Source organism: Manis pentadactyla, chromosome 4 (assembly GCF_030020395.1).
Source record: "Manis pentadactyla isolate mManPen7 chromosome 4, mManPen7.hap1, whole genome shotgun sequence".
NCBI classification, from domain to species: domain Eukaryota; kingdom Metazoa; phylum Chordata; class Mammalia; order Pholidota; family Manidae; genus Manis; species Manis pentadactyla.
In genome coordinates, this window is record NC_080022.1 from 122,866,288 (window position 1) to 122,880,826 (window position 14,539).

The 14,539-nt window shown below is 42.6% G+C and overlaps 1 protein-coding gene and 1 long non-coding RNA gene across 2 annotated transcripts; one reads left to right on the forward strand and one right to left on the reverse strand.

Annotated features, from left to right (window-relative positions):
- Positions 1–1,870: 1,870 nt before the first annotated feature.
- On the forward strand, positions 1,871–2,728 carry UBB (ubiquitin B). Its single transcript, XM_036920629.2, has one exon. It carries the CDS (start codon positions 1,877–1,879, stop codon positions 2,564–2,566), a length of 690 nt encoding a protein of 229 aa, XP_036776524.2. The 5' UTR covers positions 1,871–1,876; the 3' UTR covers positions 2,567–2,728.
- Positions 2,729–5,393: 2,665 nt separating this feature from the next.
- LOC118929973 (uncharacterized) lies at positions 5,394–12,127 on the reverse strand. The gene is made up of 3 exons (XR_005031818.2): positions 11,983–12,127; positions 11,430–11,528; positions 5,394–7,301 (listed from the first exon to the last, which is right to left on the reverse strand). It is a non-coding gene; the product is annotated as an uncharacterized LOC118929973 (long non-coding RNA).
- Positions 12,128–14,539: the final 2,412 nt, after the last annotated feature.

Below are 14,539 nucleotides of genomic sequence, written 5' to 3' on the forward strand. Positions count from 1 at the left end.
CCAGGCCTAAGCACGGCTCGTGCGTCACCCGCAGCCAGAGAGCCCCGCTGCTCTCGGCCTGAGGGCAAGGCCGACCGGGCCGGGAAAAAGGGGAAGGGCCCACGCGGCGGCAGGCCTGGAGCACGGGAGGTGGAAGGGCGCCGCGGTGGGCCGGCTGGGCGGCCTCGGAGGCGAAGGGAGAGCCCCGCAGCGGAGCAGCTCGGATGAGTGCGGGCACCACGCACAGGGTCCGGCCGCCGGAGTCTAGACTGCAGACTCCTCAGAGTTCTTGTGAGGGTCAAAGAAGACAAAAGCATTCTGACCTTAAGGAAGCTTAATTAAAGCTTCACAACCCTGTCCTAACCAAGCGTAAAAGTAAAAACCCGCCAGTGTGTGACGATCCCGCGTTTTTGAAGAGCGGGGACATGGGGAAGAGGGGCTTGTGCTTCACAGCCGACACCGAGAAAAACTGCTGCAGACCGCGCAGTCCCTCTCCTGACCACCTCCACACCGAGATGGGGCGCCCTTCCGGGGAAGCTGCCAGTGAGCCCACTGTTTCCTAGACTAATGTCCCACACGAGATTTGGGGGAGTTGGACTTTGGAGTCCGGAAACAAGACCCCTCAGCCAAATCTGGCCGGAAGTACCCCTCCTTCTCAAAGCCGCGCTCCTATGGCGCACGCGCACTCGGTTACTTAGCAACGTCGGCACTAAACCAACCGAGCCGGGAGCCCAGCAACAACCCATCCGTCTCCGACCAATCAGCGCTGTCCTCGCCTTCACAGGCCTCACCAATCAGCTCTGGCGCCGCTAGGAAGTTTCCAGAGCTTTCGAGGACGGTCCCCTTAACTCGAATTCATCCGCCTGATAATTTTTCTAAATTTTCCTAAAGGAGGAAAAGAATCACCTGGAAAAGAGGGGATCTGACTTGTTAAGGATTTTTTTCTGACTTTGAGGAATTTGGGGCTCAGTGGAAGGATCTACCTGCGTCGCGAATGAGGGAACCGAGAGAACTACTTTCAGCGGCGTAAGGACACAGCGGTACGTAAGAGTCATAAGAGACGCAACAGACATTATATAAATTTCAGGTTCGCAGAGCCGGAGCGTCCAGAGGCGGCTGGGTTTGTGGAGTGCAGTTGTTTTTGTTCTGTTGGTTCGGCGTCATTGTATCTGGGTATTCGCCAACAGGTAGCGGCCCACAGCTTTGGAGGCCGGTGGGTAGTGGGGAAGGAGGAAGCCTAAGTGTGAGACCGAGCTGGCGGATTCTTCGGGCCTTGTGGGCCTCGGGGAGAGCGGTGGGGGAGGGGAGGCGAGGAGAAGCGGGGCCGCCGCGCCGAGCCTTTGAGGTAGAGCGGGTCTTGTTTATGTGTAGGCCGCGGGGGCGGTTGGCGCGCTCGCCCACCGTGACTAACGGACATGTAACCGACGGAGATTCTATCGTGTCTGCTTCAGAGGGGCAAGGCGGAAAACGGGTAGTTTGGTGTGGCTTCTTGTAACCTTTAATTTCGAATCCCAAAGTGGAAAATATATCGCACCCCACGTTCACTTAAACGAGATCTTTTCCAGTCTGGTGGCGTTTTGATTTTTCATTTTTTTATATAGTAGTAGGTATTGGGAAAATTGCTACCGGAGACTTAAGGAAATCTGGAGCAGTAAAGGAAGAAAATTCTGAATGGTAATCCTAGGAAGCTGTTTTGGCCTTAAAGCCCGTTAAGTTGAAGCCTTCGTTGAATTTTGTATCCGATGAGTAAAAATTGGAGATTATGTTAACGTAGTTTAAACGTGTTCTGGAAGAACATGGAGTTAACCAGTTCACTTTGAATTTATTAGATAATGAAAGTAATGTAAAGATTTTCAGATGGTAACGCTTATGTTTCACTTTTAAACTGTAGGTCAAAATGCAGATCTTCGTGAAGACCCTCACCGGCAAGACCATCACCCTGGAGGTGGAGCCCAGCGATACCATCGAGAACGTGAAGGCCAAGATCCAGGATAAAGAAGGCATCCCTCCCGACCAGCAGAGGCTCATCTTTGCTGGCAAGCAGCTGGAGGATGGCCGCACTCTCTCCGATTACAACATCCAGAAAGAGTCGACCCTGCACCTCGTGCTCCGTCTGAGGGGTGGTATGCAGATCTTCGTGAAGACCCTCACCGGCAAGACCATCACCCTGGAGGTGGAGCCCAGCGATACCATCGAGAACGTGAAGGCCAAGATCCAGGATAAAGAAGGCATCCCTCCCGACCAGCAGAGGCTCATCTTTGCTGGCAAGCAGCTGGAGGATGGCCGCACTCTCTCCGATTACAACATCCAGAAAGAGTCGACCCTGCACCTCGTGCTCCGTCTGAGGGGTGGTATGCAGATCTTCGTGAAGACCCTCACCGGCAAGACCATCACCCTGGAGGTGGAGCCCAGCGATACCATCGAGAACGTGAAGGCCAAGATCCAGGATAAAGAAGGCATCCCTCCAGACCAGCAGAGGCTCATCTTTGCTGGCAAGCAGCTGGAGGATGGCCGCACTCTCTCCGATTACAACATCCAGAAAGAGTCGACCCTGCACCTGGTGCTGCGTCTGAGGGGTGGCTGTTAATTTTTCAGTCTTGCATTCTTAGGGCCCAGTGATGGTATTATTCTGCACTCTTAGCCATTTGCCCCAATTTAAGTTTAGAAATAACCAGTTTCAGTAATAGCTGAATAGCTCGTTTCTCAATAGCTGTTCAAAATGTTTAATAAAGGTTTTCTTGCATGGTAATTATTTGTAGTGTCTTACGAAATTTTGAGATATGGGAACTTCTTAACTGGTTAAAATAGTGTTGGGGAAGGGATTCAACTTCAAGTCTTTGGTGTGACCAAAACTAACTCTGGTAGACTTCAGTAAACGTTGGGTGTGTCAGCAACTGCTCTTCCTCAAGGTCATTTACAAGGTTGCAGTCGGTCTGATATAGTGGAAAACCATCTCAGAAGTGTAACATTTAAAAATCAGGAAACGCGAAGTGGGGCATACTGATGAAGGCATGTTGCTTTCTTTAGCGTTTTAGGCATCAAACTTAAAGTAGTTTCTGACAATTTTTAATGATGGTTTTATGTTATTGCAAGGAAAGAGATCAGATTACAATAGCAAATGAGGTTCTTTAATTTGGGACTCTACAAAAATCTCTTCTAGGCCTGAGAAGCAGTTTACCTCTGCTGACAAACACTAAGCAGTGTTCTTCCAATATTAATAAAAATAGGGGTGGATTAAAAACTTTGTATAGGAGATACTCTATTTTTACCGTGCTTTCACTACAGGGAATTGGGAAAGTAACACATGAAAATTGTTATCAAGTTGTGTGGGGAGTGCATTTAAAGGAAGTTGGGAAGCCACCCGGGTTTTTACAAGTTTAGATGTTAGGGAAATTGGGGGCACTAGTTTGGTGGTGTGGTGTAATCACCCAGAGGTACATTCTAAAAATGGAATCCGGGGTCATGTGATAATCCAGAGAGAGCTGAGGATGTCTTGGTGCATAATTTCAGGAACTTAACATGATTCTTAAACTCAGGTCTCAGAAATCCAGTTAAATAGCATAAAATACTGAAGGGGAATACTTAAAACCTGGGTTTCTTTGTATGTTTGACATGAGATTACCTAATTTTAAGCTGTTTCAGCTCCTTGGGGTGGTAATAACTTGGGTCAGAAAGGGAAAAATCTGCTTTAAAAAAATGGTGATGAAAAGTAAAGCCTTCAAAAACACTCTTCACTATTAAATGGGAAGTTGACACCCTGCCCAGTGCCATTTCATAGGCCTAGTTAGGGGAATACCAAGGGCTGGCATCCAAGTGTCTTGTAACTGACTTAAAAACAGCCCATACATTACGATTAGCATGTATAGTGCGTGGGGGACACGGGGAGGGCTGCGCAACACAGAAGACAAATAGTGATTTTACAGCATCTTACTACGCAGATGGACGGTGACTGAAGGGTATATGGGGGGGACTTGGTGAAGGGGGGAGCCTAGTAAACAATGTTCTTTCTGTAATTGTAGATTAATGACACCAAAATTTTAAAAAAACAGCCCATAAAATCCTTGAAGTTTTACTAGGTTCCTCTTTAAGAAGTCCTCAAGTTGGTGCTTTTAAGTAGGGTTTTCACTGTATTCAGTAAGATACAAAAGGCCCTTTGCTAGTAAAGCGGAGTTTTCAAGATAAAAAGTCTTGGTTTTTCCCATGCTTGCTTTTACACTTAAAAGCCTTGATTAATAAACCTGGAGAATAAAGCATTTCACTTAATAGCTGGGAACTAGTGGTGGCTTGGGTAACAAGACTTGAACACTTATTTCTCCCAAATGACATCTTGACTAGCAAGCAACCTGAGACTCCCAGATGTGAAATCTTGTTAATCCTTTGAGAAAAGAGGTTTCACCTATTGCTGTCTCATTCTCTCAGGATCTTCCTTTTCCACAGGGATCCCCTAAGTATCCAAGGATCTCAGCAAATTTACTCTGTACACAACTTGGAATTTGAATAAGGAAAAGGCTCTAAATTGTTGGTCTTCAAAAATCTGTGCTATAAACTGATTTTTGGGAGTGGGTTTACCAGTCCTGGCCTCAAGCCTTGCTTTATGCTGAATAAAATAGAAGCATTTGTAGTGTGGTTCCTGCTCACTCTTTGCTACTGGTGAGGGGCCAGCAATGCTGTGAGGAAATAGGACTAGGAGTAGAGCTTTCCTTTGGGATGACCTAGATAGAAAGATGAGTTGATAAAGGTTTGTTTATGTTTTTGAATCCAACTCAGCCCTATCACCTGTTCAACTTAAATTTTCATTGTCCAGTTAGCTTTTTACTTGTCTGAAATAAACTCAATTGCTCTGTTGGTTCAGATGCTAAAGAGCCCATGGGAAGGGAGCAACGTACACACTCCAGCCTGTGGTGCAGATGCCTCACCAGCCCTTCTCCTTGAGTATTCAATAAAAGAGGAGTTTCTGTTAATACATTGTTTCTGTGATCGTTCCTGAGAATGCTCACACCTGTGTGGAAATATGTGTTTGCATGGTACACTGAAAGCAGTAGATCCAAGGTGCTGTTCTGTGTACCCTGATGCCACTCCAAGATGAAGTTTTTGCCAGTTCTACTGAAATGAAAAAAGAACAGCACAGTGGGTTTTATATAAAATTAGTCTTTCAGTTTAGAAGAGTATATGCCCCCTGTGTAAAAATGTAATCTAATACAGTAGTGATTCCTTGTGGCTCTGGAGACAAGACTAGAGTTCAAATGTGACTCCACTACTTAATGACTTTTAACCTTGGGCAAGTAGGTTATCCTGTCAGTACATCAGACTCATCTATAAAAATGGGGTTAATTATACCTCTCAGAGGTATGAGGATTACATGTGAAGGCTTAAAACAATGTAAAAACTTGCCTAGTGCTTAACATGTAGTAAAATTGGAAGTGACCTAATTGCCCTTCGAAGAGAGTAATTATGATAATGCAGTTAAACAGAATGGAGATAGGAACTGGCATGGAACAATATTCAAGACAGTGAAAAATACCATAGGAAAAAAGATGTAGGTGTGGGTAAACACAGGAAGACTGGGCCCCAGTATAATATTGCTTGCTTCAGAAGAATAAAGGGGTGGTCATGAAGGGAGGTGTATGTCAACTCCTTTCTAGGTATTTGTTCAACTCTGCCCATAGGCTTCCCAGACGACTGGTCTCTCACAAGAGCATCAACGTCGTTCACAAGCAGCCCCTGTTCAAGAGCCAGCACTCTAATTCTGTCTTGAAGACAGACTGCTCCAAATTGGATAGAATAAACTTACTTTGCACAAGTTGCTGTTTCATTCTCTATGGGTCCCCAGGGCTTCTAGAAACTACATCTCATGATACTTCCTGAGTATCCACACTTCATTTCAGTTACACTCTAGCTGTTTCTCAAATAATCTGGGCAAGCCATGGCTCCCCTTGAACTAGGCTCAGTCAATTCCAAACAGACGCTTTAGACAAAACGGGGGGGCAAGGATCTTAATGCAATAGTATTAACAGGGAAATATCTTGGGGTTTTGCCTGTTTTCATGCTTTCGTCATCCCATGACCATCCTGTCTCCCCTCTGGTTCACAGAAGCTGAGTGGCAAAGTTCACTCTCCAGCCTGTAGATCTCAGTCAACCCCTATAATTCATTCTAGCACCTACTTTTCTTACCAGGCAAGACTCCTAAGGAATAGGAAAAATTTCTCCTTTACCTCAGAAAATCTTTAATTTCAATGTTTCCCAAAATTTGTCCTCCAAATATAGCAACCACTGTGAAAAGGATGCTGAGACCCCAAGAGCTCAGGAAGTTGCCTGTTACCTCCCTCCTGGACACTTAATAACGTGTACTAGGTAATTAAAGGCTCCAAGCAGTTTTGCTTTAAAGGAACTGGCTTAGTGTTGTTTAAATAAAAGGTTTCACATTCAGTTTCCCTTTTTGATCAGTTTATGTCCCTCACGCTTTGACAAACATTCAAGCCATGGCCTCCTCCGTCACCCTATTTAGCACTGGGGATTGCTCTTGATTCCAGGCCTCCCCATCTGGACAGAATCATGCTGCTGTGTACTTGAGACAAACCACAAAGTGGGCCTGGATATTCTGCTAAAATAAAACAGCACAAATACAAAACAGAACAATATAAATATTTTCCCAATTTACAGGGAATTGGTAAAACTCCTTTCAGGTAAAAATCTTCCTTAGGTTCCGGTTGTTCTTAATCACTTGACACCTGCCATATGATTTCTCTTCAAACAGGTATTAACAGACAAGACAGTAAATTTGGAAATGAGACTTAAAAAAATTACCCAATTGATTTTGTAAAATACAAATGTGATGTTAGCCCTTGATAAACTACATCTAATGATATATAGGAGTACCCAGTAAAAAGTGAAAAGTCCCCTCTCATCTCTCCTCACATGCCCAGAATAAACCATTTAATAAGAATATATTTCTATTTGTTTATTTGTTCAACAAATACTTACTGTCTACTGTGTTTCTAGTAGCAGCAATGAACAAGACCCATCAAGTCCCTGCCCTCATGGAGCTTATGTTAATGATGAGAGGAGACAGACCAATAGGTAAGTACATCATATTTTAGATAATGAAAAGTACTATAGTGAAAAAAACAGAATAAAGGATATAGGGTGGTCAAGTAAGGCCTCAGGTAAGATGACATTTGACAAAGGTGAGGAGGAAATGTGGGACTTGCTTCATGATATCTGTGGAAACGGTGTTTCAGGCAAAGGGAACATTCCATGCAAAGGTCCTGAGGTAGAAGAAAGCTTAAGTTCAAGGAACAGGGAGATGGTCTGTGTTGCAGGAACTGAACAAGGAGAAGATAGAATGAAATTAATTCAGGGATAATGGGAACATTATAAGTTTATAAGGATACTGTAAGGATACATATTGTAGGTGTCCTAGATGTTTATGCCAATAAAAACATGCATATGTGTATGCATGTCCCCATATGTAGATTTACTTCAATGTTGATAATGTCTGCATAGTAATTCACAGTGAGTATACCATTTTTTCCTTATAATACTTTTATTGCCTTCCTAATTATAAAAGTAACACATACTCAATGTAGGAAACATGAGAAATACAGGAAAAGAAAACATCCATTAACCCTGTAATCCAAATATGCTCAATTTAGCTTATTTCTTATTTCCCCAGCATTAATTTTTTACTTAAATGGTATGATCCAATTGTAAAGACTCAGTCAAAGGATACATATATAGAGTAAAACATGGAACCTTTTTTCAGAGCCCCTCCCTGAACCTCTTCTTCCCACACTTAACTTTCTCAGTGCCACTTGGTAAAAGTTTGTTATATTTACCACCAGATTGTATTCAATGTGTTTACATATGTATTATATAAAAACATACTTTAAAAATTATACATAAATGGAATCATACAGAACATGTTGCTTGGAGACATTTCCATGCCAGTACACATGGTCTACCTCATTCTTTCTGAATTGCTGCCATATATTTCATAATATGGATATACCATATCCCATCTCCTTACTGGTTGATGTTTAGATTGTTTTACATTTTTCACTATTAAACAATGCTTCAGTGAACATCCTTGTAAATGTCTCTTATTGCAAATGTACAAATACTTCTTTAGGATATACCTAGAAGTGGAATTGTTACATCAAAAAATATGGCATTTAAAAATTTGTGACTACTATAAAATTGTCCTATAAAAAGGTTTACCCCATGCAATGGAAAGTTATTCATCCTTAAAAATGAAGGAAAATCTGACATATGGTACACATGGATGAAACTTGGAGACATTATGCTAAGTGAAATAAGCTAGACACTAAAAAACAACTAAAAGTACATGGTTCCACTTTTATGAGGAACCTAGAGTCATCCAATTCATTGAGATAGAAGGTAGACTGGTGGTTGCTGTGGGCTCAGGAGAGAGAAGGGTAGGGTTTAATGGGGACAGTGTTTCAGTTTGGGAAGATGGGAAAATTCTGAAGATGGCAGTAGTGATGGCTGTGCTACAGTGTGCATGTACATAATGCCACTGAACTGTACACTTAAAAAGGGTTACAATGGCAAATTTTATGTTACATATTTTTTAACCACAAAAAGAAAACTGTACCAATATAAATTCCCACCAATACTGTGTAAGCATACCTAGTCCTCCATTCCCTCATTCATATCTACATTATGAATCATTTAAATTTTGGATAATTTGAAAGCAAAATGATACTTATTGTTTTAATTTGCATGTCCCTGATTAAACTTGTGAGATTACAGTAATCCCCTCTTATCCATGGTTTTAGTTACTCAAGGTCAATTTTGGACCAGAAACAGATGACCCTCCTTCTGGTGTGTGGTCAGGTCAGTGATAGCCTAAGGCTATGTCACATGCCTGCATCCCTCACCTCACTTCATCTGATCACATAGGCATTTTATCGTCTCACATCTTCACAAGAAGGGTGAGTGTAGTACGACAAGTTATTTTGAGAGAGAGACCACATTCACATAGATTTTGTTACAGATTTAATTGTTCTGTTTTATTATTACTGTTAATACCTTATTGTGCCTAATTTATAAATTAAACTTTATCACAGGTATGTGTGTATGGAAAAAACAGTATATATATGGTTCTGGATGCTCCACAGTTTCAGGCATTCACTGGTGAATCTTGGAAAGTATCTACCACAGATAAGGGGGACTATTGTGAACACCTTTTGCATGTTCTTTTTTTGACATTCATTTATACTGTGGATTACTTGCTCACATCTTTTCCCATTTTTATTATTAATTTGTAGGACCTCTTTATATGTTCTAAGAAATAATAATTTATCTGGTATATGGTGTCTTTCAGACTATTATTTCACCTTTTGTTTAAGGTGTCTTTGGCAAAAACAGAAGTTTTGAATTTGAAAAAGCATCGACAATCTTTTTCTTTATGACTTTTACGCCAAAGAAATAAGTGAAGGTGTAAAGCTTTAGATAACTATTTATAACACCCATTTAAAAAAATGGGGGCGCCATATAATGCTTCTACACCATTCAGGGAAGTGTTCCAGGGAGAGGTAACTGCCACCCCATAACTCCCAGGCAATACTAGCAATCTTTCTCCCCAGGGATCAACAAACCAGTGACAGGATCTTTGGTCAATAGTCAATAGCCATTGACTATCTACTGATTAACATAACGCCTATCATAACTCCAGTGTCGATACTGATTTTGACAAATGCTTTTTATATCACATGACTATACTTTGCCAAGCAGACTGAACACTGCTATAATTGTTTCCTATCTCCTGGGTGGTAGGTACATGCTACTTTATAAGTTAAATAAATATGTTTCAAAATAGCATGACTTTGAAAGACACATGAGGATGCTCCAACCAATAGGATGCTGTAGGAGTTAATATCAGCATTTTAGGGGGAAAAGTACAGTCCTTTGTTGATGACCTCAGTACATTTGGCCTTGTCTTTATTGATAGTCTGAGTTTTTTTCTTTCATTTTTTTCAAAATGGAAATAGCTTGATTTGTATTTGTTATCTTGTTAAAGGAAAAACACATATTCATCATAAACATTTTTTCAGATAATCTAGAATGGCAAAAGAAGAAAGTAAATTACCCGAATTCCTGCCAACTAGAGGTAACTATTTGATGACATGGAATTTTTTTAAAAAGGGGGATCATATGTTTTGTTTTATATTCTGTTTTTTCTACTGATTCTACATAGCTATTATTCATGTTAATAAATATAAATCTGCATTTAAATAGCTAATAGCATTTTATTGTGTATATCATAATTTATTTAATCCATATTAATGGCACATTTGTAAATGACTCCATGATCAACACCTTTATAAATGCATCTCTTCACACTTTTGTTAATAAATAAATAAAAGCCAGGGAAAAAATTTATAATACATGTAGAGGGCTACTTTATTTAATACATGGGAAATTTCTACAAATATATAAGAAACAGATTAGTAATCTAATAGAAAATGAGCAAAGGACAGGAGCAGAAAATTCACAGAAAATGGTTCTTAAACAAATGAAAAGATGTGCAGCTTTACTTATGTAAGAAAAATGACCATTAAATGTATGAAAGAGCATTTTTTTCATCTTTCAGACTAACAAAGGTAAAGCAAGACAGTTAATACCCTATTTCCAAGACTGTAGAGAAATATATCCTCATGCATTTCTGGTCAGTATAAACTATTGAATCCTCTTTGGAGGCAGTTGGATAAATAGCTATGAACATTTTAAATGCACATGTGCTCTGACCCAGCAATTCCACTCCTAAGAATTTAACAAATATTCCCACAGATGTTCACTGCGGTATTGTTAGTAACAGTAATACAGTCAAAAGTATTTTGACTACATATCAATGTAAATATATTTTGACTACATATCAATGTAAATAGCAGTGAGTGTGTATGTTCCACTTGTGTGAAAAAGGAATAGTTATCCTTTAATGATTTTGTATACACACATTATAATTCTAGGATACAAAAGAAATTGCTAACAATGGTTGGTTCCAAGAAGGAAGGTGGGAGGGGATACGTCCTTTTCACTATAGAACATCTTTTGAACTGCTTGAATTTTCACCATGGGCAGACATTATCTATTCAAATAAATAAATAATTTAAAATTCACATTTATTCGATGAGTGAGGTGTGGCACCATTTTTTTTTTCTGCTGTGATCTCTCCATTCATATCCTCAACTTTTAAAAATTTTGTTCGGTTATCTTATTGGTTTGTAAGAGTTCATTATATGTCAAGAACATTTACTCTTCACTGCAGATATTGCAATTTTGTTTAGTAGTTGAATTTCAGACCTTCAGGAATTCCTCATAACTACCGATATTTAAGGCAATTTGTCAGGATCCTAAAGACACCGTCCCATCTTTTTACGCAGTTTTCCACCCACACCAGTGTGTATTTGTATTAGGTGTTTTTTTACCAGCTCCTTGAGTGGTCCTGGAGCTGCACCTTTCCTTCCTGCACCTGTCCTTGGAGCAAGGGTCCAGGCTCCAGGGTAACAGCTGGCATCAAAGGGAGCCTGAAGAAAGGCAAGCAGAGCAGAGCCAGGCAGCCATCAGCCTGGCTCTGGAGCCTGCTATAGAAACCAGTGTTAACTTGCTGCTGCAAAGGGGCATGGTGAGTTCTGGGAGCGAGTGACTCTGCTGGGAACAGTAGGCAGAGCAGAGTGGCCATGCCCCTCAAGACGCCTTCACTATAAGGTCTAGGCCTCCTAAACATGGGTCTTGAGGAATGGAGGTGACACTCTTGGTTTTCAGAACTGCTCTGCTTACCTCCAGTTACAGGGCAAAATACTGACCATTGCATCCAGCAAAGGGGATGCTTCAGACTTTTGGGGAGAAAAGGGCCTTTCAGAATTATCTGAGGAAGCCTTTACTTCCAAGGGAGAATGCCCCTTCCTCACCATGACCAGGGGCCTTTCAGCAGACCAAGTCTACTGCACCCCCACCCCACCCCCACCCTACCCTCACCACCTTGCAGATCAGCTGGTAGCCTCCAACACTTTCTGTTTCCCCTTGGCTTCCTGTGAACCAACCTTCCTATCCCTTCCAACCCCTGTAAAAGCTGTTTTTCTGAGCATCAGACCTGAGCTAGTCCCCTTCAAAAGCTGACGTGGCTGCTATCTTTTGCAGCTGATACTTTAATTCAGAAGCTCCAATGGCCTACCCCTCCCTCTCCTCCCCTCCCCTCCCCTCCCCTAAGCTTTTCCGGGAAGCCGCTTGGCAAGGTTTACTGGAACAATACGGCTCCTGCCCCCACACAGCCACAACCTTGAAGAGGGAGAAGGTGCTGAACCACCTAAGAGGGTGATGAGGGGAGATTAGAAAAACAGAAACCTCTAGAGACAGGAAGACAGAGGCTGCAGGAGCACACGCAGGCCTGGAAGAGTGCAGAGTGTGCTCGGTGGCAGGTCTCACCCGTCCTCCTGCCGGGCTTGGGCGTGCCCGGAGCTATGCATATCTCTGCTGCCTCCTTCTGGCAAAACCACAAGAACGCAAGTCGAGGCTGCTCTGGCTCCCAGCAGTGTACTGATGATTTCTTCTAGTGGCTGCTGCCCTGCAGACTGACTTCACCCACCGAGAATGATCCTCTGGCTTTACTTCCAGTTCTGTCCTCCTCACCGGTATTTCAGGCCAGAGCAGGAGAGCATGACCCGAGCTCTGTCCACTCGGCAGGGGCCAAACTCCTCTCCTCCATTCATCTTGCCAGTTCAAAACAAGCACATCCCTCCCTGTCACCCCAAAAGATTTTTCACACCTGTCCGTCTTGGTGGGGAGCAGCAGTTGTGTTTCACCCCGACCTAGCATCTAGCATCATATTTATCATCCCATATTAAAGGCGTCTGTTTCCTTGCCAGTTTCCAGCTCGATGACTGAGCATATTTTCTGGGCAGCCTTAGCAGTTTGAACAAGTGAAAATACTAATGTTACTTCTGAGACAGGAACTGTGGGTGTAGTCAGAGTAGGGTGAGGGCCTCTGGAAAAAGCAAAGCAAGATAATTACAGACAGAACAATGTTACAATGTGCAAAGAGGTCCCTATAGAAACTTTGTGTTAAGCATTATGCAAAGTCAAGGTCACACTAATTCTCTAGGGTAAAGATACCAGACTAGGAATATAGACATCTTCAGTGAGATCAGTTAAAGCTCAAAAGACCAGAAGCAACTTGGCCTGGAATGTTTGAGTGTTCTGCAAATAAAGAAGTGTATCTCAGCATAACCGTTGACTTCACTGTAAACAGCCTAGCAAACAGACAACAACCCAGCCCACCTTGGGGGCAGGGCAGGTGGTACAAATCTACACCCTGAGCACTTTACCCACATTCCTGAAAATCCTCAACCAACTATAAATCCCCAAGACAACGCACCAACCATGGACTCTCTTGTCCCCGCCAGGAGTTCTGTCCTCTCACTTTATCTCTAAATAAAAGCCTCTACCTGGCTCTCCTACCTTGAGTGTTTGCGAAGTTCATTCTTCGGCTCTGCAAACAAGAACCCTGGCATCACTTCTATAAACAGGAGGCTTTAGAGGAAGGCTTAGAACATGCCCATTTCCTCAGGAGATGTTTTGGGCCCAGATTCACACAGAGCCTGGAACGGGTCTTCTAACATGGACATTTGTAATGAAATAAGGGGCTTGTGCCTAAAGACATATCACAAAAAAAGACAACATCTGCACAGGCTCTTTCGGGTGACCCCAAACCACAGAAGGGAACAAGGAGAAGGTGGAGACACAAACTCTCTGTGCATCATGGTTTGGGTCTACCCAGAAACAGTAAAACATATCACTCCTTCCATTCTGGAAAGGTGGGGTCAAACAGCTCTGTGTGAATCTGGGCCCAAAACATCTCCTGAGGAACTGGGCATGTTCTAAGCCTTCCTCTAAAGCCTCCTACTTACAGAAGTAACCTTGGTCTTCTTACTTGCACAAACTGCTAAGGCTGCCCAGAAAATATGCTCAGTCATTGAGCTGGAAACTGGCAAGGAAACAGACATCTTTAATATGGGATGATAAATACGATGCTAAGTCGGGGTGAAACACAACTGCTGCTGCCCCCCAAGATGGACGGACAGGTGTGAAAAATCTTTTGGGGTGACAGGGAGGGAAGTGCTTGTTTTGAACTGGCAAGATGAATGGAGGAGAGGAGTTTTGCCCCTGCTCCCCCACCATGGCCTTTGAACAAACAATGCCTGCCTCCACCTCTACAGGGACCCAGACCTCCACTCCAGGCACCCCGGAGTCAAATCAGGGCCTCCCCGATGTGCTTGAGAGTTGCTAAGAAAGAAGGGTGGAGACTGACTGAGTTCTGCAGTTGCCTGCTCACCCCCACTCCACACACCCAAGCCCAGGGAATGATGTCTCAGGGATGAATCCTCCATCCTCCTAATGTGGTTGCTTTCTGTAGAGCCCTGCTTCCGTTTATAAAAAACACCTCCAATGGTTTCTATGGTTGGGTTTCTAGTTAAAAATGGCTTCCTTCTCAATACCCTCTAAAATGATCACAAAAGAATAAAAATACACTCACAAGAGT